The 28,000-nt window shown below is 44.5% G+C and overlaps 1 protein-coding gene across 1 annotated transcript in view; it reads right to left on the reverse strand.

Annotated features, from left to right (window-relative positions):
* LOC135010036 (solute carrier family 26 member 10-like) overlaps nucleotides 1-28,000 on the reverse strand; it is a 110,513-nt gene that overhangs the window by 34,389 nt on the left and 48,124 nt on the right. The window contains exons 10-12 of the mRNA XM_063952320.1: nucleotides 26,680-26,775; nucleotides 24,541-24,647; nucleotides 15,505-15,574 (exon numbers count right to left, since the gene is read on the reverse strand). Of these exons, the coding sequence (XP_063808390.1) occupies nucleotides 15,505-15,574; nucleotides 24,541-24,647; nucleotides 26,680-26,775 (273 nt within the window). The remainder of the gene's footprint in view (nucleotides 1-15,504; nucleotides 15,575-24,540; nucleotides 24,648-26,679; nucleotides 26,776-28,000) is intronic.

Here is a 28,000-nt window from a genome sequence, read left to right on the forward strand (position 1 = left end):
AAAAATAGAAAAAAACACAAAAGAACTAAGGTTAAAAAAGCAAAAAAAATATATGCGAGACAAAACTATAGTTGAAACCACCAGAATAGACACAATAGTGGAAGAAAAACAGACTACAGATGAAAACTTTGTTAAAGATACAGAAAAATGGAAAAAGGCACCAAGGAAAACAAATAGGTTTAACAGATTCAATAGAAATGAACAGTGGGGGTATAATAATAGCCCTTATAATAGAAACTATAGGAGATTTAGATCCAATTGGAATACAACATATTCAGCTGATAGCCCTAGAAACCAGTGGAGAGAAACAAATAGGACCTATGATAACATCAGAAATGACCCCTGGAAAAACAATCAGAGGTCTAATGTCAACATAGAGACCAGAAATAGATATAACCCCATATCTAAGTGGAGAGAAGATCAGCCCTCTACTTCTTTTTTAGAATGGGACCCCAGAACACCGAGGAGGAATTGATTCTCCCTCGGAAGATAAATGAGGACCCTGTAAAGAAAAAGAAAAAAACTAAGAGAGGGAAAAGGGGTGGTGCAGTTAAAAAGAAGCCAAAAAAAACCCCCAGTGAAAGTATTCCTGTAAAAAATTTAGAAAAATCCAAAATATTCAATTTAAGTAAAAGAAAACTCACTGCTATTGAAGAAAAAGTTTTGAGCAAAAGTCTTAAGTTTGCCCCTACTAGTAATCCCAACCCTTTTGAACTATTTATAGATATAAATAAATTCGTGAGGAAACTCACTGTAAAAAAGTTCTTTTTGGGCAAACAAGATTTGTCAAACAAATCTGATCAGGAAGAAACCCCAGGCAAGAAAAAATTTAAAAACAAGTCCAATTTCTATCCCACACAAGTTAAGGGTAGTTGCATAGACTGCTTCCAAAAAGTTGTAACAGATGAAGTAGAGAAATGTATCACTGTTAATAAAAAACGAAAAAATAGAAAATGCAACATGTCCAAAAAAGAATTGCTAGCTTTAAAAACCCTACAGGAAGACACAGACTTGATTATAAAGCCAGCCGATAAGGGGGGTGGAGTGGTCCTTATGGATAAAACAGAATACGTAAAAGAAATAGACAAGCAACTAAATGAGGGATGTACTTATAAACATTTGAAAAGTGACCCTACAAATCAAATTTTAAAGACACTTTCTGAATGGACATCCAAAGCTCTTTTGGATGGTATAATATCAAAAGATGAATTTGAATATATCAATGTTAAAGACCCCAGTGTACCTACTATCTATATTCTACCTAAGATACATAAGGATCCACTTCACCCCCCGGGAAGACCAATTATATCGGGGTGCAATGGCATAACTGCCAATCTTTCTGCATTCATCGATTCTTTTCTACAACCCTTAGTGGTCAAAAGTAAATCTTACTTAAAAGACACAGGGGATACACTAAGAAAACTACAACTCATTGATTGGGATAAAGATTGTTTTTTATGTACAGCTGACGTCAGTACATTATACACGATAATTCAACCCATACAAGGCTTAGAGGCGGTATCATATTTCTTAGACAAAAATAATACCGAAGAGTCATTGAAGGAATTTATATTGGAAGGCATAGCCTTTATTTTGAAAAACAACTATTTTTACTTCAATGGAGACTATTATCTCCAGCAGGTCGGCACAGCCATGGGCACCAGGTTTGCCCCTAGTTATGCCAACTTGTTCATGTCATACTGGGAGGAATTGGCGGTGTGGCAGGACGAGTTGGCAGGGGCCGGCCTGGTGTCCTGGTACCGATTTATCGACGACATTCTTTTTGTATGGAGAGGAAGTGAAGAGTGCCTTCACTCCTTTTGTGAAAAGTTGAATTTTAACGATAAAAATATTAAGTTAGCCTTCACCACAAGTAAAGAGGAGATAAATTTTTTGGATTTGAATATATATATTAAAAACAATAAGTTAGAAACACAAGTTTTTAGAAAACCAACAGATTCAAATTCTTTCATTGAGAAAGATAGCCAGCACCATGCAAACTGGCTAGAGGGAATACCCTACAGCCAGTTTGTAAGAGTTAAACGAAATTGTTCAGAAGCTCAGGTTTGCAACATACAAATAGACCAAATGTCAGATTGTTTTGAAAATAAGGGGTATAAAAAAGAAAAATTACAGTCTGTCAAAGAAAAGGTCACATCCATGTCTAGACATGAATTATTAACTGAAAAATCGACAAAACCTACTCCAAAAAGTCATGAATGGTCTTTCATTTCTGGTTACAGTTGTCTACATCGAGAGATAGAAAGGATTTTCTATAAAAATTGGAAACTTCTTGAACAAGATCCTGTTCTAAAAGGGAATATACCCACAAGACCATCCTTTATATATAGGAAGTCTAAATCTCTCAAAGACAAGCTGGTTAAAAGTGCTCTAAGTGATAATAAAAGGAGTAGTGAACGTGTGCGCGGCTTCCACAGATGTGGGTCCTGTCTGGTATGCAGAACGGTTAAAACCACAAGTTCTAAATATAAAGAGATTAACATCAATGGTACATGCTATAAGATTAATCAATTTATCACATGTACATCCAAGAATGTGATCTACGCCATAGAATGCAAGTGTGGCTTACTCTATGTAGGCAAGACCACTAGAATGCTAAAAGTGAGACTATGTGAACACATTTATAATATCAGGAAAGGCCTTGAAACGCACACTCTCTCGATGCACTTTAAATACTGCCATAATTCCAAAGAATGTGAAATAAGAAACTTTTGGGGATTAGAACAGATTATAGGAAATTGGAAAAATAAAAATATTGAAACTAAACTAGCAAAAACAGAAATGAAATGGATTTTTGATCTTAAAACCTTGGTACCACGTGGGCTTAACGGTGAATTTGAATTAAAATGGTTTTTAAATGATTAATAATTTATATATTTCATATTATAATTTGTTGTTTTTAATTTTATATCTTTTTATGTATCTGAGCACCTTGCCTTATGATCAATGAATGGAGTTCTTGCCGCTTCAAAAATGCTGCTATATATGTGAATTTTATGAAAATAGAACGATACCCGATGAACTTCCGCTTTCACGGCATCTGGAACGCACGTGAACAGCATAAGCAGGATGTGAAATCTGACATCCGGCGGTGGAACGCAGAATCACGTGACCGGAAGTCACGAACAGCTGAATTACTCTAATGAACTCTTTGAACTCCTTACAGCTGTCCATTATTAAGTGGGAGGATCTTGGGGTTTATAAGGAAGGGGTTTGTAGTTTAACAGTATCCGCTTTTGAAAAAGTGAAACCGAAACGCGTTAAGCGGGTCTGCATCACGATACCACTATCTGCCTGAAACACCATCGCTGTCCCCTGGAATAGGTGAGCTACACGGTTCCCGGGACCGTAGCCAACCAGCAGTTTACTGTGATCTCTGCGCTCCGGTGTGGATCATCTTGGCACTTGTGGGAAGTGATATAGAGATTCTATATGCCTTTTATTCTTTTATGTTATGTAAGTGCAATTTTGTCAGAATAAAACCTTGTTATACTTTTAAGGACGTCTGCACTATAAGCCTTTCTTTGTCTTATGTGTGTGAGCCATTGTGTACCTCCATTGTGGGAGACACATACACACTTTACTCAGGTTAATGCTATGGAGAATGAAGAATAAGATCCCATTTGGAACCAACACAAGAGAGAGAAATTCTGATGGGCTTATATTTAAAAGTCGGCTTGTGAGTGTATATTCGTCTTTGTAAATATACCATTTTAAAAAAGGTCTCTGCACTATATTGTTCTCCTTTTTCTTTACTTACATCCTTGAAAAATTGGATGTAAGATATATATATAGGTTCTAAAGGATATGAAGATACTCCTATACATGTAAACCTAGTGAAGCGCCAGAGTGGAATACTACTTGTGTATATAGAAATTGTCTTGGAAGCAGGTGAAACTTCCTTTGTATTTTTCACTGGGTCGATTCACTTGGTCTGATTGCGCACTCTGTCTCCACCAAAGCCTTGGTTTTAGTAGTGCCTTTTAGTTGTGCCTATTAAAATATGGAGAACAAAAATGTTGAGGTTCCAAAATTAGGGAAAGATCAAGATCCACTTCCACCTCGTGCTGAAGCTGCTGCCACTAGTCATGGCCGAGACGATGAAATGCCAGCAACGTCGTCTGCCAAGGCCGATGCCCAATGTCATAGTACAGAGCATGTAAAATCCAAAACACCAAATATCAGTAAAAAAAGGACTCCAAAATCTAAAATAAAATTGTCGGAGGAGAAGCGTAAACTTGCCAATATGCCATTTACCACACGGAGTGGCAAGGAACGGCTGAGGCCCTGGCCTATGTTCATGGCTAGTGGTTCAGCTTCACATGAGGATGGAAGCACTCAGCCTCTCGCTAGAAAAATGAAAAGACTCAAGCTGGCAAAAGCACCGCAAAGAACTGTGCATTCTTCGAAATCCCAAATCCACAAGGAGAGTCCAATTGTGTCGGTTGCGATGCCTGACCTTCCCAACACTGGACGTGAAGAGCATGCGCCTTCCACCATTTGCACGCCCCCTGCAAGTGCTGGAAGGAGCACCCGCAGTCCAGTTCCTGATAGTCAGATTGAAGATGTCAGTGTTGAAGTACACCAGGATGAGGAGGATATGGGTGTTGCTGGCGCTGGGGAGGAAATTGACAAGGAGGATTCTGATGGTGAGGTGGTTTGTTTAAGTCAGGCACCCGGGGAGACACCTGTTGTCCGTGGGAGGAATATGGCCGTTGACATGCCTGGTGAAAATACCAAAAAAATCAGCTCTTCGGTGTGGAAGTATTTCAACAGAAATGCGGACAACATTTGTCAAGCCGTGTGTTGCCTTTATCAAGCTGTAATAAGTAGGGGTAAGGACGTTAACCACCTCGGAACATCCTCCCTTATACGTCACCTGCAGCGCATTCATAATAAGTCAGTGACAAGTTCAAAAACTTTGGGCGACAGCGGAAGCAGTCCACTGACCAGTAAATCCCTTCCTCTTGTAACCAAGCTCACGCAAACCACCCCACCAACTCCCTCAGTGTCAATTTCCTCCTTCCCCAGGAATGCCAAAAGTCCTGCAGGCCATGTCACTGGCAATTCTGACGATTCCTCTCCTGCCTGGGATTCCTCCGATGCATCCTTGCGTGTAACGCCTACTGCTGCTGGCGCTGCTGTTGTTGCTGCTGGGAGTCGATGGTCATCCCAGAGGGGAAATCGTAAGACCACTTTTACTACTTCCACCAAGCAATTGACTGTCCAACAGTCCTTTGCGAGGAAGATGAAATATCACAGCAGTCATCCTGGTGCAAAGCGGATAACTGAGGCCTTGGCATCCTGGGTGGTGAGAAACGTGGTTCCGGTATCCATCATTACTGCAGAGCCAACTAGAGACTTGTTGGAGGTACTGTGTCCCCGGTACCAAATACCATCTAGGTTCCATTTCTCTAGGCAGGCGATACCGAAAATGTACACAGACCCCAGAAAAAGAGTCACCAGTGTCCTAAAAAATGCAGATGTACCCAATGTCCACTTAACCACGGACATGTGGACAAGTGGAGCAGGGCAGGGTCAGGACTATATGACTGTGACAGCCCACTGGGTAGATGTATGGACTCCCGCCGCAAGAACAGCAGCGGCGGCACCAGTAGCAGCATCTCGCAAACGCCAACTCTTTCCTAGGCAGGCTACGCTTTGTATCACCGGTTTCCAGAATACGCACACAGCTGAAAACCTCTTACGGCAACTGAGGAAGATCATCGCGGAATGGCTTACCCCAATTGGACTCTCCTGTGGATTTGTGGCATCGGACAACGCCAGCAATATTGTGTGTGCATTAAATCTGGGCAAATTCCAGCACGTCCCATGTTTTGCACATACCTTGAATTTGGTGGTGCAGAATTTTTTAAAAAACGACAGGGGCATGCAAGAGATGCTGTCGGTGGCCAGAAGAATTGCGGGACACTTTCGGCGTACAGGCACCACGTACAGAAGACTGGAGCAACACCAAAAACGCCTGAACCTGCCCTGCCATCATCTGAAGCAAGAAGTGGTAACGAGGTGGAATTCAACCCTATATATGCTTCAGAGGTTGGAGGAGCAGCAAAAGGCCATTCAAGCCTATACAATTCAGCACAATATAGGAGGTGGAATGCACCTGTCTCAAGCGCAGTGGAGAATGAATTCAACGTTGTGCAAGGTTCTGCTGCCCTTTGAACTTGCCACACGTGAAGTCAGTTCAGACACTGCCAGCCTGAGTCAGGTCATTCCCCTCATCAGGCTTTTGCAGAAGAAGCTGGAGACATTGAAGGAGGAGCTAACACGGAGCGATTCCGCTAGGCATGTGGGACTTGTGGATGGAGCCCTTAATTCGCTTAACAAGGATTCACGGGTGGTCAATCTGTTGAAATCAGAGCACTACATTTTGGCCACCGTGCTCGATCCTAGATTTAAAACCTACCTTGGATCTCTCTTTCCGGCAGACACAAGTCTGCTGGGGTTCAAAGACCTGCTGGTGAGAAAATTGTCAAGTCAAGCGGAACGCGACCTGTCAACATCTCCTCCTTCACATTCTCCCGCAACTGGGGGTGCGAGGAAAAGGCTCAGAATTCCGAGCCCACCCGCTGGCGGTGATGCAGGGCAGTCTGGAGCGACTGCTGATGCTGACATCTGGTCCGGACTGAAGGACCTGTCAACGATTACGGACATGTCGTCTACTGTCACTGCATATGATTCTCTCCCCGTTGAAAGAATGGTGGAGGATTATATGAGTGACCGCATCCAAGTAGGCACGTCACACAGTCCGTACTTATACTGGCAGGAAAAAGAGGCAATTTGGAGGCCCTTGCACAAACTGGCTTTATTCTACCTAAGTTGCCCTCCCACAAGTGTGTACTCGAAAGAGTGTTTAGTGCCGCCGCTCACCTTGTCAGCAATCGGCGTACGAGGTTACTTCCAGAAAATGTGGAGAAGATGATGTTCATTAAAATGAATTATAATCAATTCCTCCGTGGAGACATTGACCAGCAGCAATTGCCTCCACAAAGTACACAGGGAGCTGAGATGGTGGATTCCAGTGGGGACGAATTGATAATCTGTGAGGAGGGGGATGTACACGGTGATATATCGGAGGATGATGATGAGGTGGACATCTTGCCTCTGTAGAGCCAGTTTGTGCAAGGAGAGATTAATTGCTTCTTTTTTGGTGGGGGTCCAAACCAACCCGTCATTTCAGTCACAGTCGTGTGGCAGACCCTGTCACTGAAATGATGGGTTGGTTAAAGTGTGCATGTCCTGTTTATACAACATAAGGGTGGGTGGGAGGGCCCAAGGACAATTCCATCTTGCACCTCTTTTTTCTTTAATTTTTCTTTGCGTCATGTGCTGTTTGGGGAGTGTTTTTTGGAAGGGCCATCCTGCGTGACACTGCAGTGCCACTCCTAGATGGGCCCGGTGTTTGTGTCGGCCACTAGGGTCGCTTATCTTACTCACACAGCTACCTCATTGCGCCTCTTTTTTTCTTTGCGTCATGTGCTGTTTGGGGAGTGTTTTTTGGAAGGGCCGTCCTGCGTGACACTGCAGTGCCACTCCTAGATGGGCCAGGTGTTTGTGTCGGCCACTAGGGTCGCTTATCTTACTCACACAGCTACCTCATTGCGCCTCTTTTTTTCTTTGCGTCATGTGCTGTTTGGGGAGTGTTTTTTGGAAGGGCCATCCTGCGTGACACTGCAGTGCCACTCCTAGATGGGCCCGGTGTTTGTGTCGGCCACTAGGGTCGCTTATCTTACTCACACAGCTACCTCATTGCGCCTCTTTTTTTCTTTGCGTCATGTGCTGTTTGGGGAGTGTTTTTTGGAAGGGCCATCCTGCGTGACACTGCAGTGCCACTCCTAGATGGGCCCGGTGTTTGTGTCGGCCACTAGGGTCGCTTATCTTACTCACACAGCTACCTCATTGCGCCTCTTTTTTTCTTTGCGTCATGTGCTGTTTGGGGAGTGTTTTTTGGAAGGGCCATCCTGCGTGACACTGCAGTGCCACTCCTAGATGGGCCCGGTGTTTGTGTCGGCCACTAGGGTCGCTTATCTTACTCACACAGCTACCTCATTGCGCCTCTTTTTTTCTTTGCGCCATGTGCTGTTTGGGGAGTGTTTTTTGGAAGGGCCATCCTGCGTGACACTGCAGTGCCACTCCTAGATGGGCCCGGTGTTTGTGTCGGCCACTAGGGTCGCTTAGCTTAGTCATCCAGCGCCTCGGTGCAAATTTTAGGACTAAAAATAATATTGTGAGGTGTGAGGTATTCAGAATAGACTGAAAATGAGTGGAAATTATGGTTTTTGAGGTTAATAATACTTTGGGATCAAAATGACCCCCAAATTCTATGATTTAAGCTGTTTTTTAGTGTTTTTTGAAAAAAACACCCGAATCCAAAACACACCCGAATCCGACAAAAAAAATTTGGTGAGGTTTTGCCAAAACGCGGTCGAACCCAAACACGACCGCGGAACCGAACCCAAAACCAAAACCCAAAACCCGAAAAATTTCAAGTGCACATCTCTATATATATATATATACATACATACACACACACACACACACACACACACACACATATATATATATATATATATATACCAAGTAATCTCCCAGCCAGGAAGATAGTGACACGGCACTCAAGGACTTTGAATACTACAAAGGTTTACTTCAGCGTTTCGGGATCCATAATCCCATCGTCAGGAACAACATAAAATTATGTTATGTTAATTAATTATGTTGTTCCTGACGACGGGATTATGGATCCCGAAACGTTGAAATAAACCTTTGAATACTACAAAGTCCTGCAGTGCCATGTCACTATCTCCCTGGCTGGGAGATTACTTGGTATCTACATATTTTTCCAAGGGCACGCATTATCGTTTGTGAGTGCCGATCCAGCTGCTTCTCTCTCTCTCTCTCTCTTTCTCTCTCTCTCTATATATATATATATATATATATAGATACATACTGTCAGGAGGAAAATGTGAGCTGCAAAATAGACATACTGTAGCTTAATGTGTAAGAGCTACTAATACTATCCAAAGAAACACATTAAATTATGTGTAAACTTAAAAAGCTTAAATATTAGTGATGAGCGGGTTCGGATCCTCGGAATCCGACCCACCCGAACTTCACCTTTTTTTTACACGGGTCCGAGCGACTCGGATCCTCCCGCCTTGCTCGGTTAACCCGAGCGCGCCCGAACGTCATCATCCCGCTGTCGGATTCTCGCGAGACTCGGATTCTATATAAGGAGCCACGCGTCGCCGCCATTTTCACACGTGCATTGAGATTGATAGGGAGAGGACGTGGCTGGCGTCCTCTCCGAGTCCGTTGTATTATATTAGAACTTAGTTAGTTATAATTGTGGGGAGGATTGGGGATGGGGAGCAGCTGTTAGGGAGTACAGTGCAGGGTTTTGAGTTTAATCCGTTGTTTCTCTGCCTGAAAAAAAATGCTCCACCATATCTGTGCTCACTCAGTGTGCTGCACTGCTGCATGATATATCTGTGCTGAGTGCACTGCTCACACTGCCTAATTGTGGGGACTGGGAAGCAGTTATAGCAGGAGTACAGTGCACAGTTTTGCTGACAGTGACCACCAGTCCAGTATACGTTTGTCTGCCTGAAATACACTGTGGTGTTTTTTTTTTTCTTTCTTCATGCTAGTTTGTTTAGCAGTCTGCTGACACTGCAGTGTCCACCAGGTCCGTTATACAGTATATTATATATATAATTAAGCACTAAGCAGCAGTACGGTAGGCCATGGCTGTACCTACCTCTGTGTCGACTCGTCACTCGTCGTCCATAAGTATAAGTAATACTATCCATCCATCTACATTGTATACCTGTGGTGTTTTTTTTTTCTTTCTTCATACTAGTTTAGCAGTCTGCTGCTGACACTGTCCACCAGGTCCGTTATACAGCATATTATATTTATATATAAGCACTAAGCAGCAGTACGGTAGGCCACGGCTGTACCTACCTCTGTGTCGTCACTCGTCCATAAGTATAAGTAATACTATACTATCCATCCATCTACATTGTATACCTGTGGTGTTTTTTTTTTCTTTCTTCATACTAGTTTAGCAGTCTGCTGACACTGTCCACCAGGTCCGTTATACACACAGTATATTATATTTATATATAAGCACTAAGCAGCAGTACGGTAGGCCACGGCTGTACCTACCTCTGTGTCGTCAGTGCACTCATCGTCCATAAGTATAAGTAATACTATACTATCCATTCATCTACATTGTATACCTGTGGTGGGTTTTTTTTCTTTCTTCATACTAGTTTAGCAGTCTGCTGCTGACACTGTCCACCAGGTCCGTTATACAGTATATTATATTTATATATAAGCACTAAGCAGCAGTACGGTAGGCCACGGCTGTACCTACCTCTGTGTCGTCACTCGTCGTCCATAAGTATAAGTAATACTATACTATCCATCCATCTACATTGTATACCTGTGGTGTTTTTTTTTTCTTTCTTCATACTAGTTTAGCAGTCTGCTGCTGACACTGTCCACCAGGTCCGTTATACAGTATATTATATTTATATATAAGCACTAAGCAGCAGTACGGTAGGCCACGGCTGTACCTACCTCTGTGTCGTCACTCGTCGTCCATAAGTATAAGTAATACTATACTATCCATCCATCTACATTGTATACCTGTGGTGGCTTTTAGTTGTGCGCAAAATATGGAGAACAAAAATGTGGAGGTTAAAAAAATAGGGAAAGATCAAGATCCACTTCCACCTCGTGCTGAAGCTGCTGCCACTAGTCATGGCCAAGACGATGAAATGCCATCAACGTCGTCTGCCAAGGCCGATGCCCAATGTCATAGTACAGAGCATGTAAAATCCAAAACACAAAAGATCAGTAAAAAAATGACCCAAAAATCAAAATTAAAAGCGTCTGAGGAGAAGCGTAAACTTGCCAATATGCCATTTACGACACAGAGTGGCAAGGAACGGCTGAGGCCCTGGCCTATGTTCATGGCTAGTGGTTCAGCTTCACATGAGGATGGAAGCACTCATCCTCTCGCTAGAAAAAAGAAAAGACTTGCGGCAAAAGCACAGCAAAGAACTGTGCGTTCTTCGAAATCACAAATCCCAAAGGAGAGTCCAATTGTGTCGGTTGCGATGCCTGACCTTCCCAACACTGGACGGGAAGAGCTTGCGCCTTCCACCATTTGCACGCCCCCTGCAAGTGTTGAAAGGAGCACCCGCAGTCCAGTTCCTGATAGTGAAATTGAAGATGTCAGTGTTGAAGTACACCAGGATGAGGATATGGGTGTTGCTGGCGCTGGGGAGGAAATTGACAAGGAGGATTCTAATGGTGAGGTAGTTTGTTTAAGTCAGGCACCCGGGGAGACACCTGTTGTCCGTGGGAGGAATATGGCCATTGACATGCCTGGTGAAAATACCAAAAAAATCAGCTCTTCAGTGTGGAAGTATTTCAACAGAAATGCGGACAACAGGTGTCAAGCCGTGTGTTGCCTTTGTCAAGCTGTAATAAGTAGGGGTAAGGACGTTAACCACTTCGGAACATCCTCCCTTATACGTCACCTGCAGCGCATTCATAATAAGTCAGTGACAAGTTCAAAAACTTTGGGCGACAGCGGAAGCAGTCCACTGACCAGTAAATCCCTTCCTCTTGTAACCAAGCTCGCGCAAACCACACCACCAACTCCCTCAGTGTCAATTTCCTCCTTACCCAGGAAAGCCAATAGTCCTGCAGGCCATGTCACTGGCAAGTTTGACGAGTCCTCTCCTGCCTGGGATTCCTCCGATGCATCCTTGAGTGTAACGCCTACTGCTGCTGGCGCTGCTGTTGTTGCTGCTGGGAGTCGATCGTCATCCCAGAGGGGAAGTCGGAAGACCACTTGTACTACTTCCAGTAAGCAATTGACTGTCCAACAGTCCTTTGCGAGGAAGATGAAATATCACAGCAGTCATCCTGTTGCAAAGCGGATAACTGAGGCCTTGACAACTATGTTGGTGTTAGACGTGCGTCCGGTATCCGCCGTTAGTTCACAGGGAACTAGACAATTTCTTGAGGTAGTGTGCCCCCGTTACCAAATACCATCTAGGTTCCACTTCTCAAGGCAGGCGAAACCGAGAATGTACACGGACGTCAGAAAAAGACTCACCAGTGTCCTAAAAAATGCAGTTGTACCCAATGTCCACTTAACCACGGACATGTGGACAAGTGGAGCAGGGCAGACTCAGGACTACATGACTGTGACAGCCCACTGGGTAGATGTATTGCCTCCCACTGCAAGAACAGCAGCGGCGGCACCAGTAGCAGCATCTCGCAAACGCCAACTCGTTCCTAGGCAGGCTACGCTTTGTATCACCGCTTTCCAGAATAGGCACACAGCTGAAAACCTCTTACGGCAACTGAGGAAGATCATCGCAGAATGGCTTACCCCAATTGGACTCTCCTGGGGATTTGTGACATCGGACAATGCCAGCAATATTGTGAGTGCATTACATCTGGGCAAATTCCAGCACGTCCCATGTTTTGCACATACCTTGAATTTGGTGGTGCAGAATTATTTAAAAAACGACAGGGGCGTGCAAGAGATGCTGTCGGTGGCCAGAAGAATTGCGGGCCACTTTCGGCATACAGGCACCGCGTACAGAAGACTGGAGCACCACCAAAAACACCTTAACCTGCCCTGCCATCATCTGAAGCAAGAGGTGGTAACGAGGTGGAATTCAACCCTCTATATGCTTCAGAGGATGGAGGAGCAGCAAAAGGCCATTCAAGCCTATACATCTGGCCATGATATAGGCAAAGGAGGTGGAATGCACCTGTCTCAAGCGCAGTGGAGAATGATTTCAACATTGTGCAAGGTTCTGCAACCTTTTGAACTTGCCACACGTGAAGTCAGTTCAGACACTGCCAGCCTGAGTCAGGTCATTCCCCTCATCAGGCTTTTGCAGAAGAAGCTGGAGGCATTGAAGGAGGAGCTAAAACAGAGCGATTCCGCTAGGCATGTGGGACTTGTGGATGGAGCCCTTCATTCGCTTAACCAGGATTCACGTGTGGTCAATCTGTTGAAATCAGAGCACTACATTTTGGCCACCGTGCTCGATCCTAGATTTAAAACCTACCTTGGATCTCTCTTTACGGCAGACACAAGTCTGCAGAGGTTCAAAGACCTGCTGGTGACAAAATTGTCAAGTCAAGCGGAACGTGACCCGTCAACATCTCCTCCTTCACATTCTCCCGCAACTGGGGGTGCGAGGAAAAGGCTACGAATTCCGAGCCCACCCGCTGGCGGTGATGCAGGGCAGTCTGGAGCGACTGCTGATGCTGACATCTGGTCCGGACTGAAGGACCTGCCAACGATTACTGACAAGTCGTCTACTGTCACTGCATATGATTCTCTCCCCATTGAAAGAATGGTGGAGGATTATATGAGTGACCGCATCCAAGTAGGCACGTCAGACAGTCCGTACGTATACTGGCAGGAAAAAGAGGCAATTTGGAGGCCCTTGCACAAACTGGCTTTATTCTACCTAAGTTGCCCTCCCTCCAGTGTGTACTCCGAAAGAGTGTTTAGTGCCACCGCTCACCTTGTCAGCAATCGGCGTACGAGGTTACTTCCAGAAAATGTGGAGAAGATGATGTTCATTAAAATGAATTATAATCAATTCCTCCATGGAGACATTCACCAGCAGCAATTGCCTCCAGAAAGTACACGAGGACCTGAGATGGTGGATTCCAGTGGGGACGAATTAATAATCTTTGAGGAGGGGGATGTACACAGTGAAAGGGGGGATGAATCGGACGATGATGATGAGGTGGACATCTTGCCTCCGTAGAGCCAGTTTGTGCAAGGAGAGATTGATTGCTTCTTTTTTGGTGGGGGCCCAAACCAACCAGTCATTTCAGTCACAGTCGTGTGGCAGACCCTGTCGCTGAAATGATGGGTTCGTTAAAGTGTGCATGTCCTGTTTTTACAACATAAGGGTGGGTAGGAGGGCCCAAGGAAAATTCCATCTTGCACCTCTTTTTTCTTTCATTTTTCTTTGCGTCATGTGCTGTTTGTGGAGTATTTTTTTGAAGGGCCATCCTGCGTGACACTGCAGTGCCACTCCTAGATGGGCCAAGTGTTTGTGTCGGCCACTAGGGTCGTTTAGCTTAGTCACACAGCTACCTCATTGCGCCTCTTTTTTTCTTTGCGTCATGTGCTGTTTGGGGAGTATTTTTTTGAAGGGCCATCCTGCGTGACACTGCAGTGCCACTCCTAGATGGGCCAGGTGTTTGTGTCGGCCACTAGGGTCGCTTAGCTTAGCCATCCAGCGACCTCGGTGCAAATTTTAGGACTAAAAATAATATTGTGAGGTGTGAGGTGTTCAGAATAGACTGAAAATTAGTGGAAATTATGGTTATTGAGGTTAATAATACTATGGGATCAAAATGACCCCCAAATTCTATGATTTAAGCTGTTTTTTAGGGTCTTTTGAAAAAAACACCCGAATCCAAAACACACCCGAATCCGACAAAAAAAATTTGGTGAGGTTTTGCCAAAACGCGTCCGAACCCAAAACACGGCCACGGAACCGAACCCAAAACCAAAACACAAAACCCGAAAAATTTCAGGTGCACATCACTACTAAATATACAGCAGAGCTCCAACAGATCCCCATGATGTGATTTCTCTTCTTTTCCACCACTGTTTTCACAGCAATCTCCTCCAGCCAATCACAGTTTTCCTGCTGTAGGGTAAACTCTTATTAGACTATTGAAATTACTTAATAGGTTGTGAACTCAAACCAATGCAAACTGTTATGTCATTTTTGCTACATATGGCGTTGTCATACATGAAACGGGTCAGGAGTGCTGATATGCCCTATTGGTGTAGAACAATAGGCACCACCGAAATGTGAAAAGGAGGTTAGACCAGAGGTTGTATCCCTAAACAGGTTGGAGGTTTTTATTCAGCATAAAAGCTGATAACAACGGGAACAGTTACCAGAGACAGTGGTAGCAGTAATGATACTGAGTATCTAAGAAAACTTCCCCGGGGGAGCATGTGCTGAATGCTGCTGCAAACATGGAGTCACACCAACAAAGTAAGATGACACGGACATGCATGCGCAGTGAGGTTATGGCAGCCATCTTGGTAAAGGGTGGCTGGCCAGCTTCACTGTACAGGGCAGGAGGCAGTGCTGGAGCACACTTTTCACTAACAATGAGAAAATGTAAACACTATTTCTATGTCCATCTAAAGTTAATTTGCACTTAGTTTAGGCAACCTATGGTACTCCACCTGCTGTGTGACTACAGATCCAAGCTAGCCTTGCCACTATTTTGCTGTTACGGTATGCTAAACCTGTGACAGGGCATGTTGGGATATGTAGTTTACAGCAGCTGGAGTGCCACAGGTTGCTTAACCCTGGAATAGTGTACAGTACTTGATAAACCTGCACTCTAGATTTTTGCCTGAATGTCTGTCTGTACCTTATCATGTTGTTGAACCGGTCTGTATATTTCGGTGTTGATAGCTCTTCCCAGAACGGAACATTGTGCTCTAAATATACAAAAGAAAATATTGTTTTTTAGTTCTGTATCAGGCTAGTTGTGTTCTATTTCTCTGGAGATATGACCTGTGCTATTATTGTTAGAAAACAAAGTCTCCACCATACATATTTGAAAACTACTTGCACATATTGGAAAATACTAACCATTTTAGCTACAGTAAATCCAGAAAGTATTGACAGGACTTCACTTTTTCCACATTTTGTTATGTTACAGCCGAATTCCAAAATGGAATAAATTCATTTTTTCCCTCAAAATTCTACACACAATATCTCATAATGACAGTGTGAAAAAAAATTTGGGTAGATTTTTGCAGCTTTATTAAAAATAAAAAATTAAGAAATCACATGTACATAAGTATTCACAGCCTTTGCCATGAAGCTCAAAATTGAGCTCAGATGCATTCTGTTTCCACTGATCATCATTGAGATGTTCCTACAGCTTAATTGGAGTCCACCTGTGGTAAATTCAGTTGATTGAACATGATTTGGAAAGGCACACACCTGTCTATGGGGGTCATTCCGAGTTGTTCGCTCGTTGCCGATTTTCGCTTTATTGCGATTAGTCGCTTACTGCGCATGCGCAAGGTTTGCAGAGCGCATGCGCTTAGTTATTTTACACAAAAGTTAGGTATTTTACTCACGGCATAACAAGGATTTTTCATCGTTCTGGTGTTCGTACTGTGATTGACAGGAAGTGGGTGTTTCTGGGCGGAAACTTGCCGTTTTCTGGGCGTGTGCGAAAAAACGCTGGCGTTTCTGGGAAAAACACGGGAGTGTCTGAAGAAACGAGGGAGTGTCTGGGCGAACGCTGGGTGTGTTTGTGATGTCAACCCAGGAACGAAACTGACTGAACTGATCGCAATGGCTGAGTAAGTCTGGAGCTACTCAGAAACTGCTAAGAAATTTCTATTCGCAATTCTGCTAATCTTTCATTCGCAATTCTGCTAAGCTAAGATACACTCCCAGAGGGCGGCGGCTTAGCGTGTGCAATGCTGCTAAAAGCAGCTAGCGAGTGAACAACTCGGAATGAGGGCCAATATAAGGTCCCACACTTGACAGTGCATGTCTGAGCACAAACCAAGTATGAAGTCAAATGAATTGTCTGTAGACCTCCGAGACAGGGTACAAAAAAATATGCTGCTTTGAAAGTCCCAATAAGCACAGTGGCCTCCATCATCCATAAATGGAAGAAGTTTGGAACCACCAGGACTCTTCCTAGTGCTGGCCGGCTGTCTAAACTGAGTGATCTGGGGAGAATGGCCCTAGTCAGGGAGGTGACCAAGAACCCGATGGTCAATCTGTCAGAGCTACAGCATTCCTCTGTGGAGAGAGGAGAACCTTCCAGAAGGACAACCATCTCTGCAGCAATCCACCAATCAGGCCTGTATAGTAGAGTGGTCAGACGAAAGCCACTCCTTAGTAAAAAGCACAAGACAGCCCACCTGGAGTTTGCCAAAATGCACCTGAAGGACTCTCAGACCATGAGAAACAAAATTCTCTGGTCTGATGAGACAAAGATTGAACTCTTGGCATGAATGCCAGGCATCCTGTTTGGAGGAAACCAGGCACTGCTCATCAACAGGCCAATACCATCCCTACATTGAAGCATGGTGGTGTCAGCATAATGCTCTGGGGATGTTTTTCAGTGGCAGGAACTGGGAGACTAGTCAGGAAAGATGAATGCAGCAATGTACAGAGACATCCTGGATGAAAACCTGCTCCAAAGTGCTCTTGACCTCAGACTGGGGTGGCGGTTCATCTTTCAGCAGGACAACGACCTATAGCACACAGTAAAAAAAAAAAAAAAAAGGAGTAGCTTCAGGACAACTCTGTGAATGTCCTTGAGTGGCCTAGCCAGAGCCCAGACTTGAATCCAATTGAACATCTCTGGAGAGATCTGAAAATGGCTGTGCACCGATGCTTCCCATCCAACCTGATTGCGCTTGAGAGGTGCTGCAAAGGGGAATGGGCGAAACTGCCCAAAAATAGGTGTGCCAAGCTTGTGGCATCATATTTAAAAATACTTGAGGCTGTAATTGCTGCCAAAGGTGCATCAACAAAGTATTGAGCAAAGGCTGTGAATACTTATGTACATGTGATTTCTTAGTTTTTTATTTTTAGTAAATTTGCAAAAATCTCAATAAAAACTTTTCTCCGGCAGGGTCCACAGGTTATCCACAGGATAACAATAGGATATGATGGAGCAACAGCGGATTGGCACCAAACGATCAAAAGCTTTCAGGCCTCCCAGGATGCAACGGGCCCGTCCATATATCCCTGCCCACTGGCTCAGGCAAATCAGTTTTTTGTTTGGTGCGGCAGGAGCCGGACCATGGTCAGAGGGCTGCTGTTTCCTTAGCAGCCCCAAGCTTTCTTATTTTATTTTTATAGTCTTACTATTTTTTGAGTGATTTTTCTAAACAGCGTCTTATACGCATATTGGAAAGAGTCGCTCCAACAACTCTCCGCCGGGTCGCAATAACTCTCCGCCGGGTCACAATAACGCTTAACCACGAGTACAGTGCTGTTTCGGCGGGTGTCTGTGTCGGATATACTAGCAGGTCCATCAGACGTTACCAGGCTGTGGCCGGAGCACGGAGGGAAGGTAAGGCATCGGTTCCGCTTAGTAGATGGAATACGGACACAGCCGCATTGTTTTGGGAGGAGACTACCAAACAATAGCTGACGCGCCGCCACCACAGGTGCTCCAGCACTAGGCCTTAGGGATCTTAGGCACTAGGAATAGCATGAGGCTGCGATCCCTAGGGTTGATGTCAGCAGTGAGGAGTCAGATGCTCTCCTGGTCGCCCCTCCCCCTGGTTCATGACCAGTTTCCGCTGAGTCTCCCGCCATAAACTGATTCCTCGCTTCCGTCTCAGATGCTACAAGAGGGGACTCGTCGCAGTATAGGCCGCTGCATCAGTGTTCACTAAGCGCTACCACGAGATATCCGGTCGCAGCATAGGCAGCTGTGTGACAAATGCGTCTGTGTTCACTGAACGTTACTATGAGACCTGTGCATCTGTGTTCACTGAGCGTCTGTGTCCGCTATAGGTTCCTGGAGCGTCAGTGTACACTAGTAGCATCTGGATCCACTCAGCGTTCGCTAACGTATTGATCGATCACTGGAAGCGAGGTGAGTCTCCCTGTATCTCACTACTGAGTACGGGATATACAGCACTAAATTTCTATCTACTGTTTCAGTATGTATAGTTCAGTTAAGTGCCTATTGCATATGAGTGTGTACATTTACTGTGGTTTTCTTCACATTGCGTCTGAATACGTTAGATCTGTTTATACAGGTTTCAGTAATATGTACTCCTACATACTTTAAAATGTGTTTGTAGTTGATAATGTGCTCATATGACTAATATATAACGTGTGACTGACTGCTAGTGTGATTGCTGACTTTAATATATGTTTGTCAGTTGTTTCTTCTGATCCTCAATGGGTAGGGTCAGATTGATATCATGTTAGAAGGTTAAAGTGATTACAGTCACAAATTGTGTAGTACACTGCGAAAGTGCTGATTATTTATGTCTAAGAGCAGCAAAAGTGACGAAGGTACACTTACAGTAACACCAACACTCATATCATGTTTGTCTTGCAAAACTGTATTATCCTCTCAGGATCTGGTTCAGGATGGTTTATGTGCAAATTGTTTTGCTTTTCAGCAAAATACAAGGCAGATCCCTGTACAACGTCAGGTACAGATGGATCCACCTTGGGCCATGTTTGCACAGACCTTGTCCAGTATAGCGGAACGGGTAATTCCTACAGCTTCTTTACCAGGAATGGGGTACACTATTAACCCATACATGCAGCTCCCTACCTATGGTATATAATTTTCCCCAGCAGCTTCTCAAATGAAACAAGCTGATAAACCGATGGTAAGTAAACCTTCACCTTCACAGGCTACACAAGATGATTCATCGGAAGATGGAAACTCAATTTACTCTACTTCGGCATACGAAGAGGAGGAAGAAGGTCTCAGCTCAGTGGATATAGCTGAATAAATTAGAGCAATGAAGGCCCTTCTATCCTTAGATGATTCAGGAGAGCCTGTGTTAAAAACCAAGGCACCTATATTTAAACGTACCAAAACAGTTAAGACTGAGTTTCCAGGGTCAGACCAGCTGACGGAAATCATGGAAGAGGCTTGGGCTACACCCAATAAGTAATATAGAATTCCCAAAAAATGGGATTCCAATTATCCTGTTCCAGCAGGGGACTGTTTAAAAAGGGAGGTGGCTCTTAAAGTAGATACGCATGTGATTCGATTAGTGCGAAAATCTATACTGCCTTTACCATCAACATCATTAAATGACACAGATAGGAGAGTGGATGGTTTTCTGAAAACCATAATTTCTCTGTCTGGGGCAGTCATAAGGCCAGCCATGGCTTCAGCTTGGATGGCAAAGGCAGTGGCTGCCTAGGCTAATGCTCTGGAAGAGGATGTTTTCTCAGCTTCTAGAGAACAAAAATCCTATATAGCTCATATTAAACAGACTGCAGTATTCTTGGAAGAAGCGTAATTAGATATGGGTACTATTGCTTCTAGGGGATCAGCCTCAACAAAGCTGCTCGCAGAGCACTTTGGTTACGTATGTGGAAAGCTGATTCAGAATCTAAGAAGGTTTGGAATCTTTGCCTTTTGCTGGAAATATTCTTTTTGGTAAAGAATTGACAGATATTCTGGAGTCAGTATCAGACTCCCAAGAAGGTCAAGTTTCCTTCCACATATAACCCCAAACCTAAGGGTCCAGTTTTTCGGCCTTTTCGGTCACAAGGAAAAGCGAAGAGAAAAAGTGATCGTAAGCAGCCCCAATACAATAAGTTGGGTAAGTCAAAGAAGCATTGGGCTACCAGAGGGCCAGCTTCCAAACCAGAAGATAAGCCATCAGCCTGATGGTGCTGGCCTCCTCCTGGGGGATCCCAGGGTACGGGGCTGGCTTCTTCAGTTTGCACAGATCTGGCAGAAGTCTACAACACATGCCTGGGTGCAAGAAGCGGTATCTCTAGGTTATGTTTTCCCCTTCAAGAAGCATCCTCCAGGGTTTTTACTCCAACATGGTTTTGGTTCAGTAGCCAATCTCAATCTCAAAAAGCTAAACAAATACATTTGGGTACCACGGTTTCACATGGAGACATTACGCTCCATAATTATGGCCTTGGAACCAGGGGATTATATGGTATCCCTGGATATTCAGGATGCATACCTACATGTTCCTATAGCACTGTCTCATCAGTGTTATCTCAGTTTCACCATCCTCCAGCAGCATTTTCAGTTACAGACCTTACCCTTTGGGTTAGCCACAGCCCCCAGAGTATTTACCAAGATCATGGTGGTTATGGCAGCTTATCTCCGCAAGCAGGGGATACGAATTTTTCCATACCTCGATGACCTTTTAACCTGGCACAAACACAGGAAATGCTCCTGTGGCATCTCCAACAGACAATAACATGTCTGCAGAAGCACGGGTGGCTCATAAATTGGGCAAAGTCGTCTCTGGTTCCGTCACAACGTATGACTCATTTGGGGGCTGTCCTGGATTCAAGTCTGCAGAAAGTATTTTTACCTTGGAACAAGATATCCAAGGTACAGTCAAGGACTCAGGAGTTGTAACACAGTAGTTGTAACACAGTCAAACAATATCAATTCACGCTGCAATGAGAGTAATGGGTTTGATGGTGTCAACATTCGACATGGTGGAGTATGCACAATTCCATTCAAGACTTCTGCAGCGTCTGACTCTTGTCAAATGGAATGGAGTACATCAGACGATAAAGAAACAGACTATGGTACTTTCAGAAAAGTTAAGAAAGTCATTAGCTTGATGGCTACAGACATCCCATCTAGACAAGGGGAGACCCTTTTTGGATATCAGATTAGGAGATCCTGACAACAGATGCCAGTCTTCAGGGCTGGGGAGCAGTGTCTGGAAAATTATGGTTCCAGGGACAATGGACCACAGAAGAAAGTTGCCTGCCAATAAACCTGTTAGAACTTTGGGCCATATACATGGCACTGATTCAGGCAAAGGACACTCTTCAAGGAAAACCAGTCCAGATTCCCTCGGATAATGCAATGGCTGTAGCGTAGCTCAACCGTCAGGGAGTAACCCCGCAGCCAAACAGCAATGTAGGAGGTAAGTCACATACTAAAGTGGGCAGAACTCCATCTCCCAGCCTTGTCCGCAGTGTTCGTTCCTAAACTGGGAAGCAGACTTTCTCAGTCGACACGCCATGCAGGCTCTACACCCGGAGGTCTTTCAGATTCTAGTAGACAAGGGGGATTGCCAGAGATAGATCTCATGGCGTCCCGTCTGAACAACAAAGTGCCCGCATACGGGTCAAGAACAAAGGATCCCAAAGCGATCTTTGTGGACGCCTTGTCAGTGAAATGGAACTTTCATCTGGTGTATCTGTTTCCTCCGATCATCCTGTTACCCAGGGTGGTGAGGAAAATAAAACAAGCAAAGGGTGCCATGATTCTAATAGCTCTGGCTAGGCCCAGAAGGCATTGATACACAGATCTGCAGAGAATGTCGATGGATGCTCCAATTCTGCTCCCTCAATGTCCAGATCTACTAATGCAGGGTCCTTGTTATCATAGACATCTGTATCGACTGTCTTTGATGGCGTGGCTCTTGAAACCTCTATCCTGAAGTCAAGAGGATTCTCACAACAGGTAATTCAAACAATGCTCAGAGCAAGGAAACCCTCCTCAGCTCGTATTTATCACGAATATGGCAGTCCTATATTGATTGGTGCAGTGAAAGAAATATGGACCCGAAATCTTTCAGAGTTTACAGGGTCTTAGCTTTCCTTCAGGCAGGAATGGATAAAGGTTTGAAGGTGGCCTCCTTGACAGTACAAGTATCAGCATTGACTGTATGGTTCCAAAAGAAAAATTGCCAATTTACAGGATGTGCGTACTTTTTTCCAGGGAATGCTGCACATTCAACCTCCTTTTGTTCCTCCTACAGCACCTTGGGACTTAAGTCTAGTCCTGAAAGTTCTTCAGGTTGCTCCGTTTGAACCACTTAATAAAGTGGATCTTAAATGGTTGACAGCTAAAGTTCTCTTTTTACTGACTATGGCATCAGCTAGAAGAGTGTCAGATTTAGGAGCGCTGTCGTGTCGTTCCCCTTTTCTGTTTTTTTATCCAGATAAAACAGTTCTTAGAACTAGGTCTGGGTATCTTCCTAAGGTGGTGTCTAAATTCCACCTTAATGAAGAAATTGTAGTCCCAGCTTTTCAGGTATCGGGACTTTCTGCGGGAGATGCGTCGCTGGACGTGGTCCGGGCATTAAGGATCTACGTGGATCGTACCAGTGCCATCAGAAATACAGATTCTCTCTTTACTCTCTACGGATTTCACAAGAGAGGACGGCCTGCTACTAAACAGACGCTGGCAAGATGGCTTCGAATGACCATTTCAGAAGCATACTCTCTAGCTAATCTCCCTGTTCCGGCTAATGTCTCTGCTCACTCTAGTCGTAAGGTAGGTCCTTCATGGGCAGCACAACATGGTGGTTCAGCAGAACAGATATCTAAGGCAACCACATGGTCTTCCATTAACACATTTATTAGACATTGGCCCTCATTCCGAGTTGTTTGCTCGCTAGCTGCTTTTAGCAGCAGTGCAAACGCTAAGCCGCCGCCCTCTTGGAGTGTATCTTAGCTTAGCAGAAGTGCGAACGAAAGATTAGCAGAACTGCACAGGAAAAATGTCATGCCGTTTCTGAGTAGCTCCAGACCTACTCCTATCTTGCGATGTCTGCAGTCTGTTTAGTTCCTGGTTTGACGTCACAAACACGCCCTGCGTTCGGCCAGTCACACCCCCGTTTCTCCAGCCACTCCTGCGTTTTTGCCTGGCACGCCTGCGGTTTTTAGCACACTCCCTGAAAACGCCGTGTTGCCGCCCAGAAACACCCACTTCCTGTCAATCATACTACGAACACTCGAGTGGCTGAAAAACGTCGCTTGAGCTCCTGTGAAACTGCAAACTTTTGTGTGAAAGTACTTAGCGCATGCGCACTGCGTACCATGCGCATGCGCATAAATGCAGTTTTTTCACCTGATCGATGCGCTGCGAAAAACGGCAGCGAGCGATCAACTCGGAATGAGGGCCATTATGTCTTGGGTACTTTTGCCTCTCATGACGCTGAATTCGGGCGTAAGGTTCTCCTGTCCAATCAGGAGCGTCCCCATCACTAAATTGCTTTGGGAAATCCCATTGTTATCCTGTGGATAACCTGTGGACCCTGCCGGAGAAATATACGTTATGGTAAGAACTTACCATTGATAACGGTATTTCTCCTAAGTCCACAGGTTCCACAGGAATCCCACCCTGATGCACCTGATTTGAGGATCCTTCTACTCACTAACCTCTTCCTCCTTGTACGGAAGGGTGTGCATGTGTGTTCTTCTCGCCTGATTAGGGCTCTACATGATGCTCCTGCCTAGTGCTTTGGAATACAACTGATTTGCCTGAGCCAGTGGGCGGGGATATATGGACAGGCCCATTGCATCATGGGAGGCCTGAAAGCTTTTGATTGGTGCCAATCCGCTGTCACTCCATCATATCCCATTGTGTTATCCTGTGGAACCTGTGGACTTAGGAGAAATACCATTATTAACGGTAAGTTCTTACCATAACGCATATTTTTCACGTTGTTATTATGGGGTATTGTGTGTAGAATTTTGAGGAAAAAAATAATTTATTCCATTTTGGAATAAGGCTGTAACATAACAAAATGTGGAAAAAATGAAGCGCTGTGAATACTTTCTGGATGCACTGTATTAGCGCTTTGAAAGGAAAAGACAATCAAATTACTATAATATGTTTTGCATTTTTATTTTTCAATGTTTCAGATTGTATCTTTGTAAAAGAGAAAATTAATTGAACACTACATTTTAACTTTCACATTTTATTGTCTGGAATGTTTACCTTTGTGTCCGGCAAACCACAGTCATCATAGAGAAAACTACACCCACAGCCAGGCCCATTTCCACATTGAGGATGACTACCGCCAGCCATGTGACCACCCAGACAGACTGTAAGAGAAAAGCAGCATGTGCTATTGTATTTCTAGATAAGAAAGTCCTAGGCAGAATGTACAGTACATAAACACTGGAATATAACAGTAGCTCCCAACATTCTATGCTATGTTATGGGTTCAAAGCTATTACAATTACACTGACTAAGTGGTAGCCAGGTCCATTCTGGAGGTAACTGGAAGCTCTTAGCATTCTAACGTAGGTCACAATGACAGAAGATGGGTGTGAAGATAAAGCAGAAAGGTGAGCGACATACTTTGAGATCAGCAATCCAGAGCCAACTCCCATGGAGGCCCAAAGCTCTGAACAGTACATTACATTGAGAAGTGTAACCACACAAATGCACACAAACATACACACAAGCAAATAAATGTGTGGGTCTTCCTCAGGGAGACTTCCCCCTAAGGAAGTCCTAATGGACAAAACGTGTCGGACTGTTGCTTTTGGAAACACCTTTCTGCCAGATACCTGTGTGGACTAACTCTTTCCTTCGTTTTAAAGCACAAGGATCTCAGATAAGCTTACTGATTCTTTTACCCACATATAGTCATTTTATATTGTGCGATTGGAAATTAATTAATATATGTAGGAATTTGCTATGACATGCTAATGGGAAAATGTCACACAATATATCGTTCAATGGTATAGTGCATACACACCTAACGATATCAATGAACGATATCGTTCAGTGACAGCATCCCCCGCAATCACCGAACATGCTGCTCAACGATATAGTCAAAATTGAGCTGCATGTTTGATAGACCATAGATGAATGTGAACGACCCGCGGGTGCACGTATCGTTTCAAAAAAGATTGTTATTGTTCATATCGTTCAGTGTTATCTCCCAGTATGTACGGGGCTTACAGCCACACTTCTAAAGAAATATTATCTTTATGATTTAATAATAAGCACATTATTGTCTACTTTGTGGTACGCAGACTCAGGGCCTAATTATTTATTTATTTATTAACAGTTTCTTATATAGCGCAGCATATTCCGTTGCGCTTTACAATTAGAACAACAGTAATAGAACAAAACTGGGTAAAAACAGACAGACATAGAGGTAGGAAGGCCCTGCTCGCAAGCTTACAATCTATAGAAGCTTGAGTGGTAGTTTTGCAAGAAATTGTAGTTTTGCAAAAATGTTGCCCTCTGCCTTCGCAGCCTAGCTGTGAAGGCAATAGCCAGGCTTGGGTCGCAGCGGCTGCGTATGACATCACGCAGCCACCGGGGTCCACCCTGCAGACGTGTTATTGCAATCTAAGTCCTCACTCATTCGGCAATTTCGGAACTTCAGTCAGCAATCTCCACATTCTGCGATTTCCGCACTTCAGTGTTCACAGTTGAATCGCCCCCCCCCCTTTTCACACACACACATACACACACACACACGACACAATAATTGGCTTCAAAGTTTGTCAGTTTTATATATTTGCCATGCCTTGTTCCTTTGCTTTTTACTATATATATATATATATATATATATATATATATATATATATACACAGGCGTGCGCAGAGACTGACTGGTGGGTGCCGCTCCGGACTTCCCCCCCTCCACGGCATTATAGTGTTCTCTCACATCCCCTGTCCTGGATATAGACTGCTCACCTGGGCGGCCCAGGTGAGCGGACCAGGTGAGCAGTCTTTATCCAGGACAGGGGAGGTGAGAGAACACTATAATGCCGTGGAGGGGGGGACGTCCGGAGCGGCTCCCGCCAGTCAGTCTCTGCGCACGCCTATGTATATATATATATATTGTGGCAGGGACAGCTTGAGTCCACATGAGGTTATTGAATGGCAGGCTTTTGCAGGATTGGAGCATGAGCGACAGGTCTGATGGAATCCAGTCCGGGTTTTAGCTGAGTCTCTTGAAAGCCACAGCTGGGTTAATCACGTCTACTACCTTTAAAAATGTGTTTGTTTCAGTAGGTCATTGCTCCCGATACTGATAATGGCCAAGTAATAGATGGGAGTCTGGGGTTACGTTAGGAGCCATTTATTATTTTGATGTGTTAGGAATACTTACAAAATCAGTTTTGCTTATTCGCCATAATTCTGGAAGCTCCTGAAACTGTAGGAACATCTGTCTGAGGCTTACAACATTTATGCATGCCAACACTGCCTGTGAAAAAAAATAATAAATCTAGTAACAAAGGGGCCTATTGATTAATAATGAATGACAGAAGATTTTCTCCTGTCCCCTATTCAAACAAGTCAGCATTACTGTACTATGGGCCTAATTCAGAATTGATCGTAGCCGTGCACAATTTTACTCAGACATGCAGGGGGATGCCCAGCACAGGGCTAGTCTGCCCCGCATGTTTGGCTCTACCCCACCACACAAGTACAAAAGCATCACACAGTGGCAATGTTTTGTACTTGACAAGTAGCTCCCTACCAGCGCTGCTCCTGTGCTCTGGCATGGAGCTACTTGTCGCTGTTTGGGTCGCAGCGGCTGCGTGTGACGTCATATCTATCAGTGTAATCACTAAGTGTGTAGGGTCCAAAACACCCCAGAGATTGTACAAGAGCTGGAACTCTGATGCATTTCATCCAACAGGATCAAAGGGCAAAACTTCCTCCATGGACTCTGGAGGTTTGGCTAATAAAATGTGTTCACCAGTCCTAGTTCACAAAGTACCAACATTGCTGCTCCTCTTGGTAAAATTTTGCCAGACCAGGGGCCTATTTCAGATCTGATCGCAGCAGCAAATTTGTTAGCTAATGAACAAAACCATGGGGGTCATTCCGAGTTGTTCGCTCGTTGCCGATTTTCGCTATGTTGCGATTTGTTGCAAACTGCGCATGCGCAAGGCACGCAGGGCGCATGCGCTTATTTCTTTAACTAAAAACTTAGCAGATTTGCTGTGGATTCTGCAGCGCTTTTCAGTCGCTCTGCTGATCGGTAAATGATTGACAGGAAAGGGGCGTTTCTGGGAGGTAACTGAGCGTTTTCCGGGAGTGTGCTAAAAAACGCAGGCGTGTCAGGCAAAAACGCAGGAGTGTCTGGAGAAACGGGGGAGTGGCTGGCCAAACGCAGGGCGTGTTTGTGACGTCAAACCAGGAACTAAACGGACTGAGGTGATCGCAATCTAGGAGTAGGTCTGGAGCTGCTCAGAAACTGCAAGGAATTATTTAGTAGCAATTCTGCTAACCTTTCGTTCGCTATTCTGCTATGCTAAGATACACTCCCAGAGGGTGGCGGCCTAGCGTTTGCAATGCTGCTAAAAGCAGCTAGCGAGTGACCAACTCGGAATGACCACCATAGTTTTGCTCATTTGCTAACAAATTTGCTGCTGCGATCAGATCTAAGGGGGTCATTCCGAGTTGTTCACTCGCAAGCTGCT

The sequence above is a fragment of the Pseudophryne corroboree genome, chromosome 2 (assembly GCF_028390025.1).
Source record: "Pseudophryne corroboree isolate aPseCor3 chromosome 2, aPseCor3.hap2, whole genome shotgun sequence".
NCBI lineage: Eukaryota > Metazoa > Chordata > Amphibia > Anura > Myobatrachidae > Pseudophryne > Pseudophryne corroboree.